The sequence below is a fragment of the Thamnophis elegans genome, chromosome 8, assembly GCF_009769535.1.
Source record: "Thamnophis elegans isolate rThaEle1 chromosome 8, rThaEle1.pri, whole genome shotgun sequence".
Classification (NCBI taxonomy): Eukaryota; Metazoa; Chordata; class Lepidosauria; order Squamata; family Colubridae; genus Thamnophis; species Thamnophis elegans.
The window spans coordinates 6,301,455-6,323,926 of NC_045548.1; the positions used below are offsets into that span (position 1 = coordinate 6,301,455).

At 42.8% G+C, this 22,472-nt stretch overlaps 1 protein-coding gene across 1 annotated transcript; it reads left to right on the plus strand.

The window, feature by feature from the left end:
• The first annotated feature begins 6,647 nt into the window (after positions 1-6,647).
• On the plus strand, positions 6,648-13,525 carry LOC116512150 (cancer-associated gene 1 protein homolog). Its single transcript, XM_032222463.1, has 4 exons — positions 6,648-6,748; positions 9,185-9,304; positions 11,403-11,483; positions 13,448-13,525. The coding sequence occupies exons 1-4, from the start codon at positions 6,698-6,700 to the stop codon at positions 13,478-13,480; spliced, it is 285 nt and encodes a 94-aa protein (XP_032078354.1). The 5' UTR covers positions 6,648-6,697; the 3' UTR covers positions 13,481-13,525.
• The last annotated feature ends 8,947 nt before the right edge of the window (positions 13,526-22,472 follow it).

A 22,472-nucleotide genomic window follows, 5' to 3' on the forward strand; every position in this document is an offset into this window, starting at 1 on the left:
GAACAGGGGTAACGGCAGACGTGTCTTCCCCTGGAAGGAGGAGGGAGAGGCACGTGACTCGAAGTCTCCTCCTCCTCCTCCTCCTCCCCCCTCCCCCGGTAGGAGGCTTCCTGAAGAACGCGTGGCTGTCCGCAGGCGCACATGCGCAGTGGGCTCTCTCTCGTAATCTTTCTCCGCGCTTGCTGGTTCCTTTTTTTTACGCCGCATCTTTTTAACCTTCGCCGATCTTCGCGCACGCGCGTAGCTTTTGCCCTGTGCCATACTGTAGAGCGGGGGGGGGGGGGTGTTCTCCAAACCTTGGCAAACTTTGAAGACTTGTGGACTTCAACTCCCAGAATGCCTCATCCCAGCAAAGCTTGACAAAGCTGGCTGAGGAATTCTGGGAGTTGAAGTCCAAAAGTCTTTAAAGTTGCCAAGGTTGGAGACCCCTACTGTAGAGGTCGCGGTTGCGTTTAAACTTCAATGCTTTTTTTTTTTGGCGGGGTGAGGGGGAGAAGAACTGACAACGCTGGCAGATTTGTTCCACGAAAAATATATTTATTTTTGTATTTATTTATTTATTTACTTACTTACTTACTTATTAATTAATTAATTAATAATTATTAACTGATTTATTAATTTATTAATTTATTAATTTATTACATACGTACCAGGGGTGGGTTTCGACCGGTTCGCACCGGTCCCTGCGATCCGGTTGGTCGCCGAACCCGGAAGTAAGTAACTTCCGGGAACGGCGAAGCCCCCCCCCCCCCGCACCCGCGCGCGCCCGCACACCCGCGCCCGCTCCTTACCCGGTTTTTACAAATTCTGCGCTTTCCACGCATGCGCAGAACGCATACAGCGCCTGCGCGATCCTCCAGGAGCAGCTGGAGCATCGCGCAGAGGCTAGTACGCATGCGCGCGTCGCGTGCGTGCGCGAGGACGCCGCATGCGTGTGCAAGGACGCCGCCGGCCTCGTTCCAACCGATCCGGTTGGAACGGGGCGAGAAACCCACCCGATACGTACGTACGTACGTACGTACATACCGGTGTATATATATCATGTAAGCTGAGGTTGAAAGAAAAAAAAAGTTTAATATAGTACACACACGTGTGTGGGTGTGGGTGTGGGTGTTAAAGTATTTTTTAATATAATATAAGGAAGAAAAGATAGGAAAAAAGTTTTTAATACATTTTTTTTCTTTTCTATTGCAAAATGGCTTACTATCTCTCTCTCTCTCTCTCTCCATACATACATACATACATACATACATACATGCATATATGCATATATGTATGTATGTATGTATGTATGTATGCATGTATGTATAAAATGTTGCTTTATTACGAGCTGTGAAGTCTTTAAAATTTCCATTCTTAACCATTTTTATTTAAAAATTTAATAATGGTGCATGTGCTTGTAATTAATGCCCTACTATGCTCTTGAGTTGCCCTGTGGCATGTATAAGAAAATACCTCAAATGTTTGCAGGTAATCCTCGATTTACAACAGACCAATAAGTAACCATTCAAAGTTACAACAGCATAGGAAAAAAGTGACTTATGATCATTTTTCATAGTTGTGACCATTGCAGCACTCCCATGGCCATGTGGTCAAAATTCAGATGCTTGGCAACTGGTTCATCTTTTTGATGGTTTCAGTGTCCTGGAGTCATGTCATCCTCTTTTACAACCTTATTACAGGTGGAGACGAAACAGTGTACAGAGGGGGAGGTTCAAAAACTATCCACATGGTGCTTAAAAAGCAAACTGCACCTGAACATCAGCAAGACCAAGGAGTTGGTGTTGGACGGAAGAGAGAGGAACCTGTCCCACTTTACATTAATGAAAGAAATGTCCTTCTGTGTTCGGCTCCAAGTGGGGGAAAAGACACTGGAGACATGGAGGCTGCTTGGAAAGATGGTTTATTGGTGGACAGGACCACATGGCTTGAGCCCTGAACAGAAAAGGTGATCACATGCTTCAAAGTTGGTGGAGAAGAGAGAAGGAAGGACTGAGATGCTGAAAGTCCCTGGTTTTATGCCCTCTCTGGCCTTTGATCTTGCGCTTGTATTCTGATTGGTTGTCAGACTCCCATGGGGCCATGCAGGGGCTACTCTCTAGGCTGCGTTTTGAATCCAGGTTTGGTTGAGTTCTCAGATGCCATGTGGTCAGTTGGGGCCAATATTATCATGCTTTAATCCCATCTCCCCTGGAGCTGAAGGGGAGAAGTCTTTATTATGTAAAGTGGACTGGCTTGGCCTTCTTAATGGCCCATTGACAAAGTGGGGATGGGCAGGAAGCTGCAGGCAGCTATTCTCTGTCTTTTAAAACACATTTCTTCCTTTTCACATCCAGATAAATATTCTGCCTTTTCAATATTTCCTAGGATATTTCATTTTTCTGGGAGAGGGCTGGGCGATAACTTCCTACAACATCAAGGGGGGCTGTGTAGAGAGAGTCTCCTCCTTTAAATTCCTGGGAGTCCATCTCAATGAAGACCTCACCTGGAAAAACAACACAATCCAGGTGGCCAGGAAGGCCCAACAGAGACTTCATTTCCTTAAGGTCTTGCATAAAAATAGGGTGGAACAACAACTGATGAACTCCTTTTACCGGTCCACGGTAGAAAGCATTCTCACTTATTGCATCACAATATGGCATGCTGGTTTGACAGCCACGAATAGAAAAACATTACAGAGAGTGGTGAGCACAGCACAAAACATTGTGGGCTGCCCCCTGACACCCCTAGATCAGATTGCTAGGGCTCGCTGCCTTAGAAGAGTGAGGAAAAGCCTCAAGAGATGACTCACACCCTGGTCAATACTTCTTTACCCTCCTACCATCGGGAAGACACAGTGGTTAAATGCAGCACTGCAGGGTACTTCAGCTGACTGCAGTTCTGCAGTTCGGCTGTTCAAATCTCACCGGCTCAGGGTTGACTCAGCCTTCCATCCTTCCGAGGTGAGTAAAATGAGGACCCGGATTGTTGTTGGGGGCGATATGCTGACTCTGTAAACCGCTTAGAGGGGGCTGAAAGCCCTGTGAAGCGGTATATAAGTCTAACTGCTATTGCTATTGCTAAGGAGATATAGAAGCATAGCCAGCCGCACAAACAGGCTGAAGAACAGTTTTTATCCGTGAGCTGTCAAAACTCCTGAATGCGAAATAACATCATAACTAAGCAGTACGATGGACTGGCAGGGCTGGCGCAACATGTAACATGTTCACACTGGTGTAATGGGACTGGGTGTTTGTTAATAGGAAGAGGGAGTCAAACTATTCTCCAAGGCACCTGAGGGTAGAACAAGAAGCAATGGGTAGAAACTAATCAAGGAGAGAAACAACTTAGAACTAAGGAGAAATTTCCTGACAGTGAGAACAATTAATCAGTGGAATAGAAATTGCCTCCAGAAGTTGTGAATGCCCCAACACTGGAAGTCTTTAAGAAGATGTTGGATAGCCATTTGTCTGAAACCGCATAAGGGTTCCTGCCTAGGCAGGGGGTTGGGCTAGAAGACCTCCAAGATCCCTTCCAACTCTGCTATTGTATTGTATTGTAATATGATTTATTGGGTTAGGGGTTTTTTTCTTCACTGAGTTGTGATGGGGGTGCACTGCGGGAGCTCAACCCAATCTCATTGTACATATGTTGTACACTGACAATAAATAATAAATATTATTAACCTTCTGACAAACAAAATCAGTGGGGAATCCAGATTCACTTAACCATGTTTCTAAAATGGGGCAAAACTCACTTAACAAATGTTTCACTTAGCAACCTAAATCAGCAGTTCTCAGGATATACTTTTTGCAGTCAGAAGCTATACAGAATATGAGATTTTCATCCCTCACAATTGAACATCCAATTCCTCAGGACACACTTTTAATAGATCCGCAGTGATACCTCAATATACTTTTTGCCATTGCAGATTCAAATGAAGATTGTCTTAGATAGGCTTCAGAATACCAAAACATTTTTAACCCATCCACAAAGGGAAATACTGTAGCTAAAAGAGAAAAATTCCAGTTTCTATTGGAGAAATATATGTTCGTTATTCTAAGTACAGCATGTTTTAAAGTAACTTAATCCTTCAGACAAACAAATATGAATGGGATAAAAAAAATATAAACAAATGAGTTGTGAGACAAGCTGTTAAATTCAAGAAAGTGTATTAGAATGTGACAAACCTCAAAATTGTCATACTGGACCCATTTATTTAAACCAGAATGTTTCACACACAGCTAGACTTTTAACTATGAACATTATTACCACATGTCACATTTGCATCACTCCTAGATTAACTCTTCATCCATGTGAACCCATATTCCGTTCTTTTTCTTTGGCAGCTGAGTTGATTCACTTTTGACCCAGTTGCAATTATGTAGAGAAATTACTTTTACATCGGTTTTCTCCTAGAAATGGCTTGAGCCTGGGTAAATTTTATTTCTCTATTGAAGATAACTATTTCTTCCAGGTTTTTAAGTCAAGCTAGCTAGCAAGTTCTGTTAGAAAACATGAATTTTCCTGGTGTTCTCCTGTGGTGACAAAAGTTCCTTGTGATGTCACAAAGGGACAGTCATGATTTTTGAAAAGAATCAGTTAGTGACTTCTTCTGAAGAAAAGTATATGCACACAGCTGAAGAGGAGGCAGTGCAAAAGTTAACTACTCTGAAAAATCTGAGACAATCTCAATGGATCCAGAAAACAGTCTACATTTTGGTATTAAAACCATTAGAAATAATGACAAAAAAGAGAGCTATGGAAGGGCATGAATCATCCCCCTCCCCATTTCTGTAATAATCAACTATAATTGGAATTTGGGACACGTGAAGACACAATTTTCAGGAAAAAGTAAAGAGTTATGTTTGAGCTTTATGCATTTAAGAGGCAGTAAATTTCATTGGACTTGGTACTCACACAGTATGCTCAATCAATTAAGATCAATTAAGAAGTGATAGCCACATTTATAAACACACTAGGTCAATGTTGGTTTTTTTTGTATCTTAAATCTAATGAAAAATCTAGTCCAGTGGATAGATTATGGTTTGACATTGTGTAGATCCAGGAAACATGTTAATTCAATCAAGTTAAGCATGGAGGTAGCCTCATACAATCTGACCTCTCTTCAGAAATTCTTAACAATGCCCAATAAAATTGGGTTAGGGTTAGAAAATTACCCACTGATTGAACCTGATGGCTTCCTAATCCCAAATCTCATCTGCATATTGTTCAGAAATGTTTGAAAAGTACAAATACAAGTTTTAAACATTTTTAAAACTTCAACTATCGTATGAAGACTGACACAACACTTTCCTCGGTAATTAGTTGTTGCTTAAGGAGAAAGGATGATGGTAGAATTTTCTCTTCGTCTGACTTGCACAACTCCTAAAATATTGAGTAATTCTCATAGATCACATAACCACAAGTTAAAATCACTTTGTGTAATTACTGTTTAAAAGACCAAAAACTGTTGTAAGGGGTGTTGAGTTATAGTAACACTTGTAAACATCATCTTGAGTGCCAATATCTGGAAGTGGAATCTAGTGAACAGCAGGTATATTGCTATATTTTGTCCACACAGAGAACATAAGTGTATTGTACTTCTGCTTTTCACATACTCTTGTTCCGACTCTTTAAAACATGTGTTTCTCTGACGTTGTGTGAGTTTTAACCAAATTGAAACATCAAACTTGTGAATAATTTGTCTGGAAATAAATCTCCAAATTTATCCTTCAGGGCACTAAGTATAAGCAAATAGCAAAGTGGATACCCCAATCTGGATGACGTCTGTGTTGCATAAGAAGGAATTTAAATGTTGTGCCCTTCCCTGTTTTCTTGACCTGCAGAAGATCAGTATACTCACAACTTGCATGAGGGGAAAAACACCCTTTCACAGTAAAGCATATTAGAGATTTTTGTCTACTTTAAATTGCAAGGAAGTAGAGGCAACAGAATCCACCCCTACCCACTTAAAATCTTGATTTGGATCTGGTCTTTAGTCTCTGAACTTTAATGCCTTGTATGTTGGGTGGACAAAAAAGGAAGCTATTCCTTCATCACTTGAGAATCGTGACAGAAATCATTAGTACCTTAATACTGTGAATATGAGCTGTAGTAGGAGGTTCCCTAAAGCTGAGGAAATGAATGTTAGCTATTTTCAATTCAACATAGCAGTTAATGCAGTGCTACACTAGTTCTGATTTCTTTCTCCGTGAATAAATTTCTTAGTATTCCTTTTGGCAATAATCACCACTATGATGAATTGTACCTTTAAAAGGATGTAAAATATCAAAAGATAAAAGTCAATAATGTACTACAATGTTTTGGTTGTATAGTAAAGGATGGGAACAGGACAATTAAATGCTCGCTAAAAGAGAACTCAATGATTTAGTTAGAAGGAAATTTCTAATGATAGAGATCGTGGCCCTGAATACAGGTATTGTATCTGGTAATATCGCAACTGCACTATTCCAATTCCAAGTAAATAACTAATGTTGAAGTAACCTTTGAATACGGGGGCTCAGTTGATCCTAAAAGTGTCCTGACGGAATTTCAGAAGAATGAAACTATTTAAAAATTCTACAGTTCTGGTAAAAATGCATTGATAATTATTAAAGGACTTCTTTAGCATTATTTCTGATCATGTGCAGAAACGCAAGCTACACCTAATATTTTGGAGGAGTCGTTATTGGAGTCCATTGTAAAGGAGTCGCCAATGATAGCAAGTTTTCTTACTACGGGGTCTGGTGTTGATGAAAGCACTATGGTAAGTTTTTCTATCATTGTGTGCTTAAAAATGAAAGGGAAGTGATATATATATTTTAGGGCTGTTAGAAAATAATGGACTCTACATATTACTTGACCCTCAGTTGGTTCTTCCAGATGAATACAGATATAATAAGGGACTGAGATGACTCCCTCACTGATTACCTGATAACCCCATGACCAGGCACTTATTATGCCAATACTTTTTAGCTATATTGGTTGCAATTTATTTAAGGACCTCCTGTTTCCTATAGTGAATGCTGAAATAGCATAAATCTTGCTTTGGTTTCTGTTGTGGCCCAGCAGGAGCCGTTGGAGCTGCCACCAGAATCCGACAGCGAGGGGCCCTATGAGTCAACTCTGGAGGATGTGAAGGACCCTGCACAGGGTTTTGACTCTGAGGAGGGCACAGAGAGGCTGGTTGGCCACCAGGAGGTGCCTGAGCCTTGGGGAGGAGACAAGGGAGTGTGATCCTGACGTCATGCATTGGAGCAGTGGGGAGGAGACAAGGGAGTTGATCCTGGATTCCCGGCAACGGTGGGCTAACAGGCGTAAAGAACAGTTATGCAGTTACAGGAGATAATTGAACTCAGCTGGTGGTAATTAGGCTCCTCTCAAGACTATAAAAGGAATGATTGTGCACATGCCCGTTGCAGGAATCAACGTATTTACTAGAGCTGGAGAAACTATCGTGGCTAGCTTGGCAGGCTGGATTGCTGCCAAGGTTAGTCTGTGCTGGATTGCTGCCAATGTCTAATCTGTGCTGGATTGCTACCAATGTCTAATCTGTGCTGGATTGCTGCCAAGGTCTAGTCTCTGTGTTAATAATCCTTGAAGTATCTTTGTCTCGGCGTCCTTTGCTGTAGGAAGAGGGGAGTCAGAACAGGTTTCCATTGTGAAATCTATGCTGGAAGGCATACTGTATTCTGTTTCCCAATATCCAGTTTCTACGATCTGCCTACATCAAATCTATAAATCTATACATTAAGCAGGATAAGAAACTTCTAAAACAGTGGATATGCTAGCAGGTCAATTTTTTTTTATTATAGGTAGCGCTCAACTTACAACCACAATTGAGCCCCCCAATTTTTGTTGTTCAGTGAAACATTTGTTAAGTGAATTTTGCCCCATTATATGACCTTTCTTGCCACAGTTGTTAAGTAAATCACTGGTGTGGATAGGTTAGTCAGTGACATGGTTGATAAGTGAATCTGGCTTCCCCATTGATTTTCCTTGTCAGAAGATCTCAAAAGAAAACCTTGGGGTACAGCAATGAACTTAGTTGCCAAGCATCTGGATTTTGATCATGTGACCATCGGAATGCTGCAACTGTTGTGTGAAAAATGGTTGTAAGTCCCTTTTTTCAGTGCCGTTGTAACTTTGTCACTGAGCTGAAGTTGAAGATTATCTGTATTATAAATTTTATCAATACAATTATGAGAAAGATAAACTGGCAAAGGATGACCTTTTCCAGAGCGGCATACATTAAAATAATACATTTCTAGATTCTTGCAATACACCGATCTTCAATATCTTTTTGTTTTACCTGCAGTATTAGGACTTATTATTGGTCTGGTCTGACCCCCCTCTTCATACACCAAAGCACCCCGAGACAAACATACTTCAAGGATTTATTAACACACAGACCAGACCTTGGCAACAATCCAGCACAGACTGACCTTGGCAGCAATCCAGCACAGACTGACCTTGGCAGCAATCCAGCCTGCCAAGCTAGCCACAATAGCTTCTCCAGCTCTAGTAAATACGTTGATTCCTGCGACAAGCATGTGGAAAGTCTTTCCTTTTATAGTCTTGAGAGGAGCCTAATTACCACGAGCTGAGTGCAATTATCTCCTGTAACTGCGTAACTGTCCCTTACGCCTATTAGCCCTCCGTTGCCGGGCATCCAGGAAAAACTCCCTTGTCTCCTCCCCACTGTTCCAATGCATGACGTCAGGATCACACTCCCTTGTCTCCTCCCCACTGCTCCAAGGCTCAGGCACCTCCTGGTGGCCAACAGCCTCTCTGCGCCCTGCTCGGAGTCGGAACCCTGTCCAGGGTCCTCCACATCCTCCAGGGCCCCTCGCTGTCGGAGTCTGGTGGCAGCTCCCACGGCTCCTGCTGGGCCACAACATGGTCCCAATTTAATTTGTTAGGAAATTAAATTTCTAAATGACTACATAGCCAAAAAGTGTCCACAAAAAAAGTCAGAGGTAAAGTGAAGGCCATGGTAAGGAACATCCAAACTAGTTTATATTCGCTATTTTGCGAATGGGCAAAGGTGACTCAGCTTGAGAATGTACTTTTCTACTGCCATTGAATGCCTATCAGATACCAAACACACAGTAATAGATTTCCTAGAAGCACCATTTCTGAATGTTTTAATTAATTATCTGCTCTCAGAACTGATACCTTCTTGTATGGCTGTTTTTCATAGGAAAGATGTCAGGGAAGAACTATGCCTTATGTAGAGAAGGTGATGACTACCTCTTTGGAAAATGAATTAAAAGAAAAAATGAAGATACTGATATTTAAAAAAAGATTATTGGCGAAAGAGGTAGGGGTATTTGTTACTTATGATAAGTGGTCTAGGTTCATACAAGTAGCCCCTGACTTAGTGTGTGGCACGACAAAACCGCGGTCCACTAAAGCGCGCCTGATTAAAGCGCGTCGCTGATGTCATCAGCAGCGCGACAACAGCGACCGAGGAGAAAAAAGGGTGCTTTAAAAAGCGCTTTGAAAGAAAGCCGATTCACGTTAAGGTAAGGGTTAGGGTTAGGGTTAGGGTTAGGGTTAGGGTTAGGGTTAGGGTTAGGGTTAGGGTTAGGGTTAGGGTTAGGGTTAGGGTTAGGGTTAGGGTTAGGGTTAGGGTTAGGTTAAGCGTTAGGGTTAGGGTTAGGGTTAGGGTTAGGTTAAGGGTTAGGATTAGGTTTAGGGTTAGGTTAAGCGTTAGGGTTAGGTTTAGGGTTAGGTTAAGGGTTAGCGTTAGGTTTAGGGTTAGGTTTAGGGTTAGGTTAAGGGTTAGGTTTAGGGTTAGGTTTCGGGGGTTAGATTTAGGTTTAGGGGTTAATTTTTGCTTTAGCGCTCACAGTGTGCTTTTTTCGTCGCGCTGTGATGACATCAGGTACGCGGTTTCGTCCAGCGCGCTTTAGTCGAATGCAGTTTTGTGGTGGAACCGACTTAGTGACCATTTAAAGTTATAATGTCACTGAAAAAAAGTGACTTATGACCATTTTTCACACTTATAGCCATTGCAGCATCCTCAAGGTCACATGATCAAAATTTGGATGCTTGGTAACTGGTTCATATTTATGATGGTTGAAGTGTCCCCAGATCATCTGAACGCCTTTCGCGACCTCCCGACAAGTACAGTCAATGGGGAAGCCAGATTCACTTAACAACTGGTTTATTAATAACTGCAATGATTCACTTAATAACTGTGGCAAGAAAAACTATAAAATGGGGCAAAGGTCACCTAACAAATGTCTCACTTAACAACATAAATTTTGGCTCAATTATGATCGTAAGTTGAGGACTACCTGCAATCAATGCCTTGTGTCCACATGTGTCTTCTAACACTTTTGGTTGTAGCCTCCATAACCTTTCCAGAACTCACTATACCAAATTCTAATTTGTAATGTCACTAAAGTCAAAAATGTATTAAATGCATGACAGTTAATTGTTCTGATCCCCATCGTCCTACACCAAAGCACGCCGAGAGAAAGATACTTCAAGGATTTATTAACACAGAGACAAGATCTTGGCAGCAATCCAGCACAGACTAACCTTGGCAGCAATCCAGCCTGCCAAGCTAGCCACGATAGCTTCTGCAGCTCTAGTAAATACGTTGATTCCTGCAACGAGCGTGTGGAAAGTCATTCCTTTTATTGTCTTGAGAGGAGCCTAATTACCACCAGCTGAGTTCAATTATCTCCTGTAACTGCAGAACTGTTCTTTACGCCTATTAGCTCTCCATTGCCGGGCATCCAGGATCAACTCCCTTGTCTCCTCCCCACTGCTCCAATGCATGACGTCTGGATCACACTCCCTTGTCTCCTCCCCACTGGTCCAAGGCTCAGGCGCCTCCTGGTGGCCAACCAGCCTCTCTGCACCCTGCTCGGAGTCGGAACCCTGTCCAGGGTCCTCCACATCCTCCAGAGCCGACTCATAGGGCCCCTCGCTGTCGGAGTCTGGTGGCAGCTCCAACGGCTCCTGCTGGGCCACAACAGTTAATATTATTTATAATTAGCTTAATTTATATGATAATTCAGATTAAATCAAATTTTGGCTGTCCTGAGACCATCTCTATACTGTGGCTTTGCCTATTTATTAGAAAATACCCCAGCAAGCTCCTTCTGTCTTTCAAGCATTATGTCCTTCTCCAGAGAGTTATCTTGGCTTAGTGTGTCCAAAGTAGGATAATTTGAGCCTGGTAATTTGCATCTTGAGTGACAACTCTGGTTTATATGATGGTCCGTTTGTTTGTTTGTTTGTTTTGCTGTTCACAGTATTTCCAGGTATTTTCTCCAACACCAAAGTCGAAAATGTCACTATTTTCTGCTTCACCAACTTTTGCTTCCACGGAATGTCCCAAGAAAAACCAGTGGTTGCTCTATTCTGATCATTCTCTTACGTATAACATTATTAATTTCTAGTTACAAGAACACAAAAAAGAGATAGCAACTCTAAGAGAGATGATTATTAATATGAAATCATCTGAAGATCATGATTTTGAGGTGAGTTCATAATGAGTATTGAATGAAAAAAAAAACATAAAATAGAGGAAAGCCAGGGAAGAATGGGATGTGATTTCTGTTTAACAATATGCAAATTAAAAATGAAAGATAGATTGGGGTGGGGGGTGGGGGGAGAGATAGATGACTGTTTTGTAAAAGTCAACAAGACACTGCAGCCCCTGTGTTTTCAAAATCAGATCTTTTTTAAAAAAATAAGGGGCAAAAATGTCGGCGCGAATAGCAGAAATGTTGTATCAAAGCAAATCTACTTCAACTAGCCATGATGATACACTATACTGAATATCATTGCGCCTCAAGCCGCATTTCTTCCTGCAAAGCATTCGGGCATCAGGCGGAGTTCTCGGATTGCCCGAAGGGCTTTGTAGGAAGAAACGCGGCTTGAGGCGCAATGATGGTCCTGGCTGTGGGGCGCACGCCTGTTAAACGCCTCTCTTGGTTCCCTCCTCCTCCTTCTCCTTCCACAGCCTGTGCGATGTTGCTGCCGTAGGCCGAGAGCTGCCGCCGAAGCTGCTGCACAGCTGAGAGAGGGAGAGCGCGAAAGCAGAGGCAGGGCGCCAAGCTTTGGTTAAGGCAGGCAAGGGAAACCACGAGCCGAAAGGAAGTCTTGCTGGGAAGGCGCGGCAGCAGGGCTTTAAAGGGCTCCCCCCCTCCCCAGCCAGCCAGCCCACCCAGCCCATTCCTCCCCCGCCACTACTGTGTCCAACAGGCCAAGTTGCTGGGAGGAGAAAGTTTGGGCTGCAGAGCAGAGTTTGAACTGCCGAGTGACCTGCGGTGAGCTTCATGGCCGGGGACCGCTCTATGGCGGACACGGCGCCGGGGCTTCGACGGGGCTTTCACGCTTGCCTCACTGGCCATGAAGCTCACCACACGTCACTGATCCTGACCACATCCCTGAGTGCCATTCAGTGGTGGGTTTCAAAAATTGTTCGAACCTCCTCTGTGGGTGTGGCCTTCTTTGTGGGAGTGGCTTGCCACCCATGTGACTGGATAGGAGTGGCTTGCCGCCCATGTGACCGGATATGAAGATGCCGACGACATTTGTCAGAACCACCTTAAATTACCTCACACACAGCACTGGCATGCATAAGAATAGGATGTAAACTTGTTTTTTAAAAGGCATCTTTGGTTTGTGTTAAAACAACTTCAACACACGCCATGTTCTGATTGCACCACAAACGCAGTAGTCATCCTTACCTTTCACAGAGGCACTGAGTTTTATAAATAGGAGCATGATAGTGTAGAATAATCATATCCAAGGACCAGTGGTGGGTTTCAAAAAAATTTGGATCCTCTTCTGTAGGTGTGGCCTGCTTTCCGGGTCCACTGGTGGAACCTCTTCTAACCGGTTCGGTAGATTTGACGAACCGGTTCTACCGAATAGGTGCGAACTGGTAGGAACCCACCTCTGGTGCCATTACAAAAAATAAAAGCCCTTTAGTCATTCCACTTCCATTCACTGACGTTATGACTTTTAAAAGTTTCTTCTCCTTTCCTTTCTTCCTTTCTTTCTTTCTTCTGTAAAAGTTTAACTTTATCCCTCCAACTACAATCTGTTTATTTCTTTCCATATTAATTTGCCTTGTTTATTTAGAGTCTTAACATCATAAAAATTCTCTTCTTTCATTCTTTACTTTCTTCCCATTCTTGTAAACTCTGTAGAATTGTTTAACAGGACATCTTATACTATTGTTATTAGTGACTTAGGATTGCTGGTAGATGGATTTGATAACAGTGACTTAACCCTTCCCACGATCTCCATCCCCTTATGTTCTTTTCAGTCCTTCTCAGATGGAATATGTAGGATATACAATGGTTTCAAATTCACTTCATGCTAAGTAAGAGGGTTTTTGTTTTTTAAAGAGAAAGATTTTCTGGAATGTAATCTGAGAAAAGTGTAGAAAACATTTTAATTGATATTAAATAATTGCTGTTGTTTTTCATAGACAAAGAAGAGATCAATAGGATCAGATGAGTAAATATTGCAAGAAATATCAGCCTTTACAAACAGTTATTCCCTTTTTTTCTCTTATTTTTGCTTGAATTGAGAGAAGCAAATTGCATCGAGGAGCAAATTGACTGAGAAGACTATCAAATGCTATGCTATGCTAAGTGGGTTCTGAGAATGTTGCTAAACTGCACTCCTACCTCCTTTTGAATAAAATTCCTTTTAAATTACAATGCATTCTACTTTTTCAAAAGTGCTTTGATATGCTTTCCATGATGTCCACTACATTTGTTTTTTTATATTTTGTTACATATGAATATGTAAATATGTAATATTTAATTTATCCTGATCAAAACCTCTCATAAGGTCCACACAATATTCTGTGAAATATTCAAATCGTTAATCTCATTCTTTGCTACATATATGTGGCTTTATTTAGGACACACATTGATTCGTTTATAAAGTACTGGGTCATTTAATTTAACTAGGGCTCAAGACACAAGATGCTACTGCTCCAGATAGAATGCAGAAGCGATTCATCAAAGGAACCTGAAGATGTCCTCATTATATCAGAAGCAGCCAAGTCATTGTTCAATAATCTGGCCTTTCTTACTGTGTTTTACCATCTATTGGATATTTCTGCAAAATACACAAGACATTATCAGGTCTTTAACTAGAAGACACACACACAAATTTTTTTTTTTATTTTTACTTCATTCTGCATTAGAGCTTTGTTTCTAGTCTCCATTAATAGAACCTGAATTGGATTCAGAAAAGAAAAATGACAATGATCAAGGTCTGAAAATCAAGTCCCACAAAGATAGTGTAAAGGAACTGAGAATATTTAGTGTTTAAGATAATAAAACTGAGTTGGACTACGATAATATCAATATCAATATCACAAAAAGAGCATCATAAAAAAGATGTTTCAGTGTTCCAGAATGCTAAATATTTTTGTTGCAAGAAGGTGGATTCCACTTGAATGGTAGAAAAAACTTCCTAACAATATGCAGTTCATCAGCAAAGGTAAATTATCTGATGGGGCGGGATCTCTTTTGCTGATACGTTCAAGTGGAAACTAGGAAATCTTTTGTCAGAGATACTAAAATGTGGGTTCTCTGTTTCCTGTTCCTGTGTAAGAAATGTATTCTAATTGGTTGTCAGACTCCCATGGGGCCATGCAGGGGCAACTCTCTAGGCTGTGTTTTGAATCCAGGTTTGGTTGAGTTCTCAGATGCCATATGGTGAGTTGGGGCTGAAGTGGAGAAGCCTTTATTATGTAAAGGGACTAGCTTGGCCTTCTTAATGGTCCATTGACAAAGTGGGGATGGGCAGGAAGCTACAGGCAGCTATTCTGTCTTTTGAAACATGTTTCTTTCTTTTCACATTCAGAGAAATATTCTGCCTTTTCAATATTTCCTAGGATATTTCATTTTTCTGGGAGAGGGCTGGGTGATAACGTCCCACAACAGGAGAGTGGAAATACGGGTTGAGGAGTTGGCTTTGGCATCTTGGGCTGTTGCTCTGCAAAGCACAACACAGTGGCGCAAAACACATGGATTCACCTCCAGAGACTTCCTGACGGAGGTTAAGGGCAGAACTGGATGAGGGAACCAAGACCCAAAGACCTGAGGTGCTTCTGTGCAGGGTTTACCTAATAGCCAGGCCCCTTTGTCTTGAGAGGTAGATCGGTATGGCTTCGGGCAACCTGGGGGGGGGGGCGCTCTCAGCTCAACGTCCTCTGCTTCAAAGTTACCCAGGGATTTAGAAGCCATTTACAGCAGAGTAAATGCCAAACCGGCGAAATGGCTCTTGCCTCAGTGTTTCTCAACCTTGGTGACTTGAAGATGGTGGACTTCAACTCCCAGAATTCCCCAGCTATCATGCTGGATGCCCATGTCCGATTCTCCGAATGTAGGCTGGTGGGCGGACCGCGCTTCCAGCCCTGTGCTGCTTGTCCTCTTCGGGGGTCTCCCAGCTTCTATAGGCGGCTGGACCTCCTCCCAATTCGTTTTCCAACGCTTTCCTCTTTGGCAGGAGTTTGGCCCCCCGGCATCTGAGTAACCGTGTCCTCGAACAACAACAACACACACACACCCCGCACCACCACCACAAGTTATTTCTGTTGTGTTGTTGGTTTGAACTCCGAAGTTGGCGATTTGGTTGCAAATGTTTCGTTCCCATTGGAGGAAACATCTTCAGGGCGCCCTGAAGATGTCTCCTCGAATGGGAATGAAACGTTTGCAACCAAATCGCCAAGCTCGGAGCTCAAACCTAACGACATAGCTACCAACCCGAGCTACTAATATTCCAAGACAGTCCAAGCAAGTAATTTCTTTTTTTGGCTAACTTCCACTCTTCTCGCTGCTGAGGTGAGGAACGAACGAGGTATATCTGTAAGCGGCGAAAAACCGCGCCGGAGAAGTGTCAGGGAAATCCAGCATCTGGGCATAAGGAGACATTTGCTTCCCATCCATTTATCCTGTGGGCTGGTGGATCCCCGAAATCCTATTTTGCACCCTTTCCATAGCCTAAATTGTACAGTAGAGATCAATTGACTGTGCAGAGCAGTGGTGGGATTCAGCCGGTTCGCACCTGTTCGAGAGAACCGGTTGTTAACTTTCTAAGCAGTTCGGAGAACCGGTTGTTGGAAGAAATCTCCTTCCCCCCCCCCACTTTACAGGGCTAATCCTGTAAGGAAGGCAGGAAGGAAACATTCTGGTGTTGTTTCTAGCCTAATCTTTATTGCCCTGCTTACAGAAACTGCCTCTCCGGGTAACCCTTATTACCATTGTAACAACTAAGGCGAAGTGCCCATCGACCTGAGTGACATTGACTTGGCCACGCCCACATGATCACATGACCACCGAGCCCCGCCTACCCAGATGGTCATTAGGTCAGAGAACCGGTTGTTAAATTATTTGAATCCCACCACTGGTGCAGAGGATGGGTCATCACGGTCATATTACAGTAATGGCAGCTATTTTTTCTTTTTTTGGCTTGCTTAAGCCCCTCGATGTTGTCCCACAGGTGCTTTTTCAAGAGGCAACTGGACTTCTTTCTTTGAAGACATTTCGCTTTTCATCCAAGAAGCTTCTTCAACCCCCTTGAAAAAGCACCTTTGGGGCAACCATGACTTGGATGACTGAGAATATCCACAGGCAGCTCCCGATGTCGCAAATTAGCTTTATGGGATAGATGGATGGATGGATGGATATCAAAGATATTAGTTTAGTATCAAGTGTTCCTATATCAATAGGCTGATTTTAATTGTTTCAGTAAACAAGTTTTAGAAATTGCTTAATTCTTTAATTGGTTTCTATGTCAATAAACTGCCTTTCACTTCTTTGTGATATAAAATTCCTTTTCTAATTAAAAAAAAACATCCATTGGATAATATTTAATGATACATACAGATGTATTGGGGGGGGGATGCTTAGATATCTTACTTAACTGAATTTGCTTTAGAATATGTCATAAAGGTGTAATGTTATTGGAGATCTATTGAAACTGCAAATGAATGCCAGTAGGTGGTGGTGTCTTTAAATAGAAATGATTCTAGATTAAAAAAAAAAACATGTTTAAATAATGGTAGCCAAATGGGAATTGTGGTACAGGGATAGTAAAATACATAATTTTTCCTTCTTGACTTAAAATGTACAACTTGATTTGAATGAAGTATATGTAAGGATTGTGGAAGAAACGCATTGTAACCAATCGATACGCTTTCAACAAGATGTAACAAAAGATGATTTTTTTTCTTATTTTTTTTGTTTTGTTTAACTAAAACAATAAAAATTTTCTCCTCCTCACCCCAAAAAACATTGATTGAAAACTGACTCCCTTTTTCTGGGAGTATTGCAACCAAATCTAAATGTATTCGGTATTATCTTTCCCCTCTAACTATAAGTTTTGACGGAAAGATTTTGAGAATAATGAGATGTGGGATCAACAGGACTTGGTTTGTTGGGAATACAGATATTTTCTTGCTCCCCCTAAAGCCCTTTTTGTACAGAAGTGAAGATGGCATACTGTAGCTAACTCACCTGCAAACCATTTCTAGAAAAAGGTCAGACAAGATTTCACCTTCAAAAGCCATTTAGGTTTAGGTTTATTCGATTTATATGCTGCCCTTCTCCCAAGGACTCAGGGCAGTGTACAACATTAAAAGAAACACATAATACAAAAGTTAAAAAGAGGTTAAATAGGATATCCCAAACCCAATTAAAATTGACAATGACATTTTTTTTAAGAATTCAAATTAAAATTAACAGTAAGTAATTAACAGTTTCTGCCATTTCCTCCTGATAGTCTCCTATGCTTCCCCCTCATCTCTATGAAATTTATTTCTGACAATTCTTATTAGTACCAAACTGATTGGTGTGACAAATTATGAAGTCTCCAAAATATCTCTCCTAATGGCCAGCTGAAAATACAGAAGTCTGTAGGTTTTTCATCTCCACTGTATCCTGCTTCTCTGTTTGAACTAACACTCCCCCCCCTTTCCAGTGGTGGGATTCAAATTTTTTTTACTACTGGTTCTGTGGGCATGGCATGGGGGGCATGGTATGGCTTGGTGGGCATGGCAGGGGAAGGATACTGTAAAATCATCATTCCCTTCCCACTCCAGGGGAAGGATACTGTAAAATCCCCATTCCCTTCCCACCCCAGGGGAAGGATACTGTAAAATCTCCATTCCCTCCCCACTCCAGGGGAAGGATACTGTAAAATCCCCATTCCCTCCCCACTTCAGGGGAAGGATACTGTAAAATCTCCATTCCCTCCCCACTCCAGAGGAAGGATACTGTAAAATCCCCATTCCCTCCCCACTCCAGGGGAAGGATACTGTAAAATCCCCATTCCCTCCCCACTCCAGGGGAAGGATACTGTAAAATCTCCATTCCCACCCCACTCTAGGGGAAGGATACTGTAAAATCCCCATTCCTTTCCCACCCCAGGAGAAGGATACTGTAAAATCCCCATTCCCTTCCCACTCCAGGGGAAGGATACTGTAAAATCCCCATTCCCTTCCCACTCCAGAGGAAGGATACTGTAAAATCCCCATTCCCTCCCCACTCCAGGGGAAGGATACTGTAAAATCCCCATTCCCTCCCCACTCCAGGAGAAGGATACTATAAAATCCCCATTCCCTTCCCACTCCAGGGGAAGGATACTGCAAAATCCCAATCCCTCCCCACTCCAGGGGAAGGACACTGCAAAATCCCCATTCCCTTCCCACTCCAGGGAAAGGATACTGTAAAATCCCCATTCCCTCCCCACTCCAGGGGAAGGATACTGTAAAATCTCCATTCCCAGCCCACTCCAGGGGAAGGATACTGTAAAATCCCCATTCCCTCCTCACTCCAGGAGAAGGATACTATAAAATCCCCATTCCCTTCCCACTCCAGGGGAAGGATATTGCAAAATCTCCATTCCCTTCCCACTCCAGGGGAAGGACACTGCAAAATCCCCATTCCCTTCCCACTCCAGGGAAAGGATACTGTAAAATCCCCATTCCCTTCCCACTCCAGGGGAAGGATACTGTAAAATCCCCATTCCCTTCCCACTCCAGGGGAAGGATACTGTAAAATCTCCATTCTCTCTCCACTCCAGGGGAAGGATACTGTAAAATCTCCATTCCCTCCCTACTCCAGGGGAAGGATATTGCAAAATCTCCATCCCCTTCCCACTCCAGGGGAAGGACACTGCAAAATCCCCATTCCCTTCCCACTCCAGGGAAAGGATACTGTAAAATCTCCATTCTCTCTCCACTCCAGGGGAAGGATACTGTAAAATCTCCATTCCCTCCCTACTCCAGGGGAAGGATATTGCAAAATCTCCATCCCCTTCCCACTCCAGGGGAAGGACACTGCAAAATCCCCATTCCCTTCCCACTCCAGGGAAAGGATACTGTAAAATCCCCATTCCCTTCCCACTCCAGGGGAAGGATACTGTAAAATCCCCATTCCCTTCCCACTCCAGGGGAAGGATACTGTAAAATCCCCATTCCCTCCCCACTCCAGGGGAAGGACACTGCAAAATCCCCATTCCCTTCCCACTCCAGAGGAAGGATACTGTAAAATCCCCATTCCCTCCCCACTCCAGGGGAAGGATACTGTAAAATCTCCATTCCCACCCCACTCCAGGGGAAGGATACTGTAAAATCCCCATTCCCTTCCCACTCCAGGAGAAGGATACTATAAAATCCCCATTCCCTTCCCACTCCAGGGGAAGGATACTGTAAAATCCCCATTCCCTTCCCACTCCAGGGGTAGGATACTGTAAAATCTCCATTCTCTCTCCACTCCAGGGGAAGGTTACTGCAAAATCCCCATTTCCTCTGATTAGCTGGGACTCGGGAGGTGGAGAATAGATGAGGGTGGGGCCAGTCAGAGATGATATTGACCGGTTCTCAGAACTACTCTAAATTTCCACTACTGGTCCTCCAGAACTGGTCAGAACCTGTTGAATACCACCTCAGCCCCTTTCTCCTCCTCCAATTTCTCTTGTGAAACATAGAAACCAGCTATAGTATAGTATATAGTATAGTATGAGCAATAGTACTGCTTTGTAGTGCATTCTCTAAGCAGTTTAGTCAGCATATTGCCCCCAACAATCTGGCTCTTCATTTTACCAACCTCAGAAGGATGGAAGGCTGTCAATTTTGAGCCAGCCAGGATCGAACTCCTGACAATGGGCAGAGTTTAGTCTGCAATACTTGCATGCTAATCACTGCACCACATCAATTCCTTAAAATGGCACAGTCGTTAAAATTGCTGGAGGGAGATCAGCGAGATCCAAGCTCAAGTCTCCGCATAGTCACAGAAACTCTGTGTAACTTTGGTGCAGTCACTTCTCTTTCAGCCCAGGTTCACAGCATCACTATGGTGCGATAAAATGAAGGGAGATCTCCGTGTAAACAACTCCTGGCAGGAAAGGTGAGATATAATTCTAACAGACTTTTAAAAGAATTATCTTCAGGAATGTCTAGATATTGCTAGCACTCCACCTTCTCTTTGCACCTTGTAATCTACCCCGTTCTAGAATGCAACAAGTCTAATATTAGGCTCTCTCAGCTGATTCACAAAAGGTCCTTGTACTACAACACCTTCACTCTAGGTGTAAAATGAACACAAACACCTCTAACTGCCACATCTTTTTTGAACATCTACTTTTTTGAACATCTACTACAAATAATTAGAATTCACCAATGTAGGATCGTTCTGCCTCCCGGGAGAATAGCAATAGCAGTTAGACTTATATACCGCTTCATAGGGCTTTCAGCCCTCTCTAAGCGGTTTACAGAGTCAGCATATTGCCCCCAACAACAATCCGGGTCCTCATTTTACCCACCTCGGAAGGATGGAAGGCTGAGTCAACCCTGAGCCAGTGAGATTAGAACCGTTGAACTGCAGATAACAGTCAGCTGAAGTGGCCTGCAGTGCTGCCACCTCGGCTCTAGAAGGTCTTCTAGCATAAGCCCTGCTTAGAGGGATGTCTGTTATTTAAAGTCGAAGTGAAAAAAGTGACGGTTAAAAGTTCCTATAGTCCAGGGGTAGTCAACCTTTTTATATCTAGCGCCCACTTTTGTATTTCTGGTAGGATTAAAATTTTCTAACCGCCCACCAGCTCCACACTAATGTTGATTTATAAAGTAGGGAAGTAACTTTACTTTATAAAATTTATAAAGCAGAGTTACAGCAAACCCCTACCGCCCACCTTGAAAGCTGGAACGCCCACTAGTGGGTGGTAAGGACCAGGTTGACTACCACTGCTATTGTCCTTTGCTTAAATAGGTTTGCCTAGATATTCCAGAAAATGCTGTAATAAGTTTTTTTTATTAGACTTATATACCGCTTCATAGGGCTTTCAGCCCTCTCTAAGCGGTTTACAAAGTCAGCATATTGCCCCCCCCCCCCATAGTGGGTCCTCATTTTACCCACCTCGAAAGGATGGAAGGCTGAGCCGGTAAGATTTGAACCGCCGAACTGCAGCTTAGCAGTCAGCTGAAGTGGCTGCAGTACTGCACTCTAACCACTGTGCCACCTCGGCTCTAAGTAATGTGTTTGAGATAAACATACTGTTGTTGGGCTAGGCTGATCAAAAACCATATGCGGAAAATTTGCTATTATCAGTAATAAGTTGATGGGAACTTATAGGAACTCAAGTCATCATCTTACCATGTTGTGTAAACCAGACTATTATCTTTAGCCATGATACATTTTCTTTGAGTATTGCTGTTATTTGACTCCAACTATTTACTTTGATTAACCTGAGTTTAAGTTTTACAATGTTATGTAAACACAAGTATTGCTTTTAAAGCCCTACATGGCTTAGGACCAGCATACCTGCGAGACCGCCTACTGCCACATTCCTCCCAATGGCTGGTAAGATCCCACAGGGTTGGCCTCCTTCAGATGCCGTCAGCCAGACAATGTCGGCTGACGGTTCCCCGGAGGAGAGCCTTCTCTGTGGCTGCCCCGACCCTTTGGAACGAACTACCCCCAGAAATCCGGACCTCACCCACTCTCATGGCCTTCAGAAAAGCTGTCAAGACCTGACTTTTCCGGCAGGCCTGGGGCTGTTGACCTCATTGTTGAGGTCCAGCCCCGACTGAAATGAATGTATCTGTGTTGTTTTAACTTGTCTTATTTTATTTTTATTTTATTTTATTTTCTTTCTTTCCCCTTCTGTAAGCCGCCCGGAGTCCTTCGGGATTGGGCGGCCTATAAATAAAATTAAACTTGAAACTTGAACTTGAAACGTTTGGCTTAATTTGCTTAAGCTTTCCCCAGATTCTTTAAGAAGTTGCCATGAACATTCCCAAACACAATTTGAGCCATTCCATTCATACTTGACACATTTTTCCTCCCATAGCTGCCCCTAAAAAAATAGGAAGGACCCCCTTCTCCCTACCCTCTGCCCACCCACACCAAGATGGCAAATGTGTTCTGCTCGATTGAGAAGCGCACGCGGTACTAACAATGCAAGTAGAACAACTTGGAACATGAGACAGACGCTGA

Excerpts from the sequence above, each read along its gene's own strand:
- LOC116512150 (XM_032222463.1), top strand. The coding sequence starts at position 6,698 with ATGATAGCAAGTTTTCTTACTACGGGGTCTGGTGTTGATGAAAGCACT. Across the intron at positions 6,749-9,184 it reads GTGTTGATGAAAGCACTATG|GAAAGATGTCAGGGAAGAAC; the intron begins GTAAGTTTTTCT and ends TGTTTTTCATAG. Across the intron at positions 9,305-11,402 it reads AAAGATTATTGGCGAAAGAG|TTACAAGAACACAAAAAAGA; the intron begins GTAGGGGTATTT and ends ATTAATTTCTAG.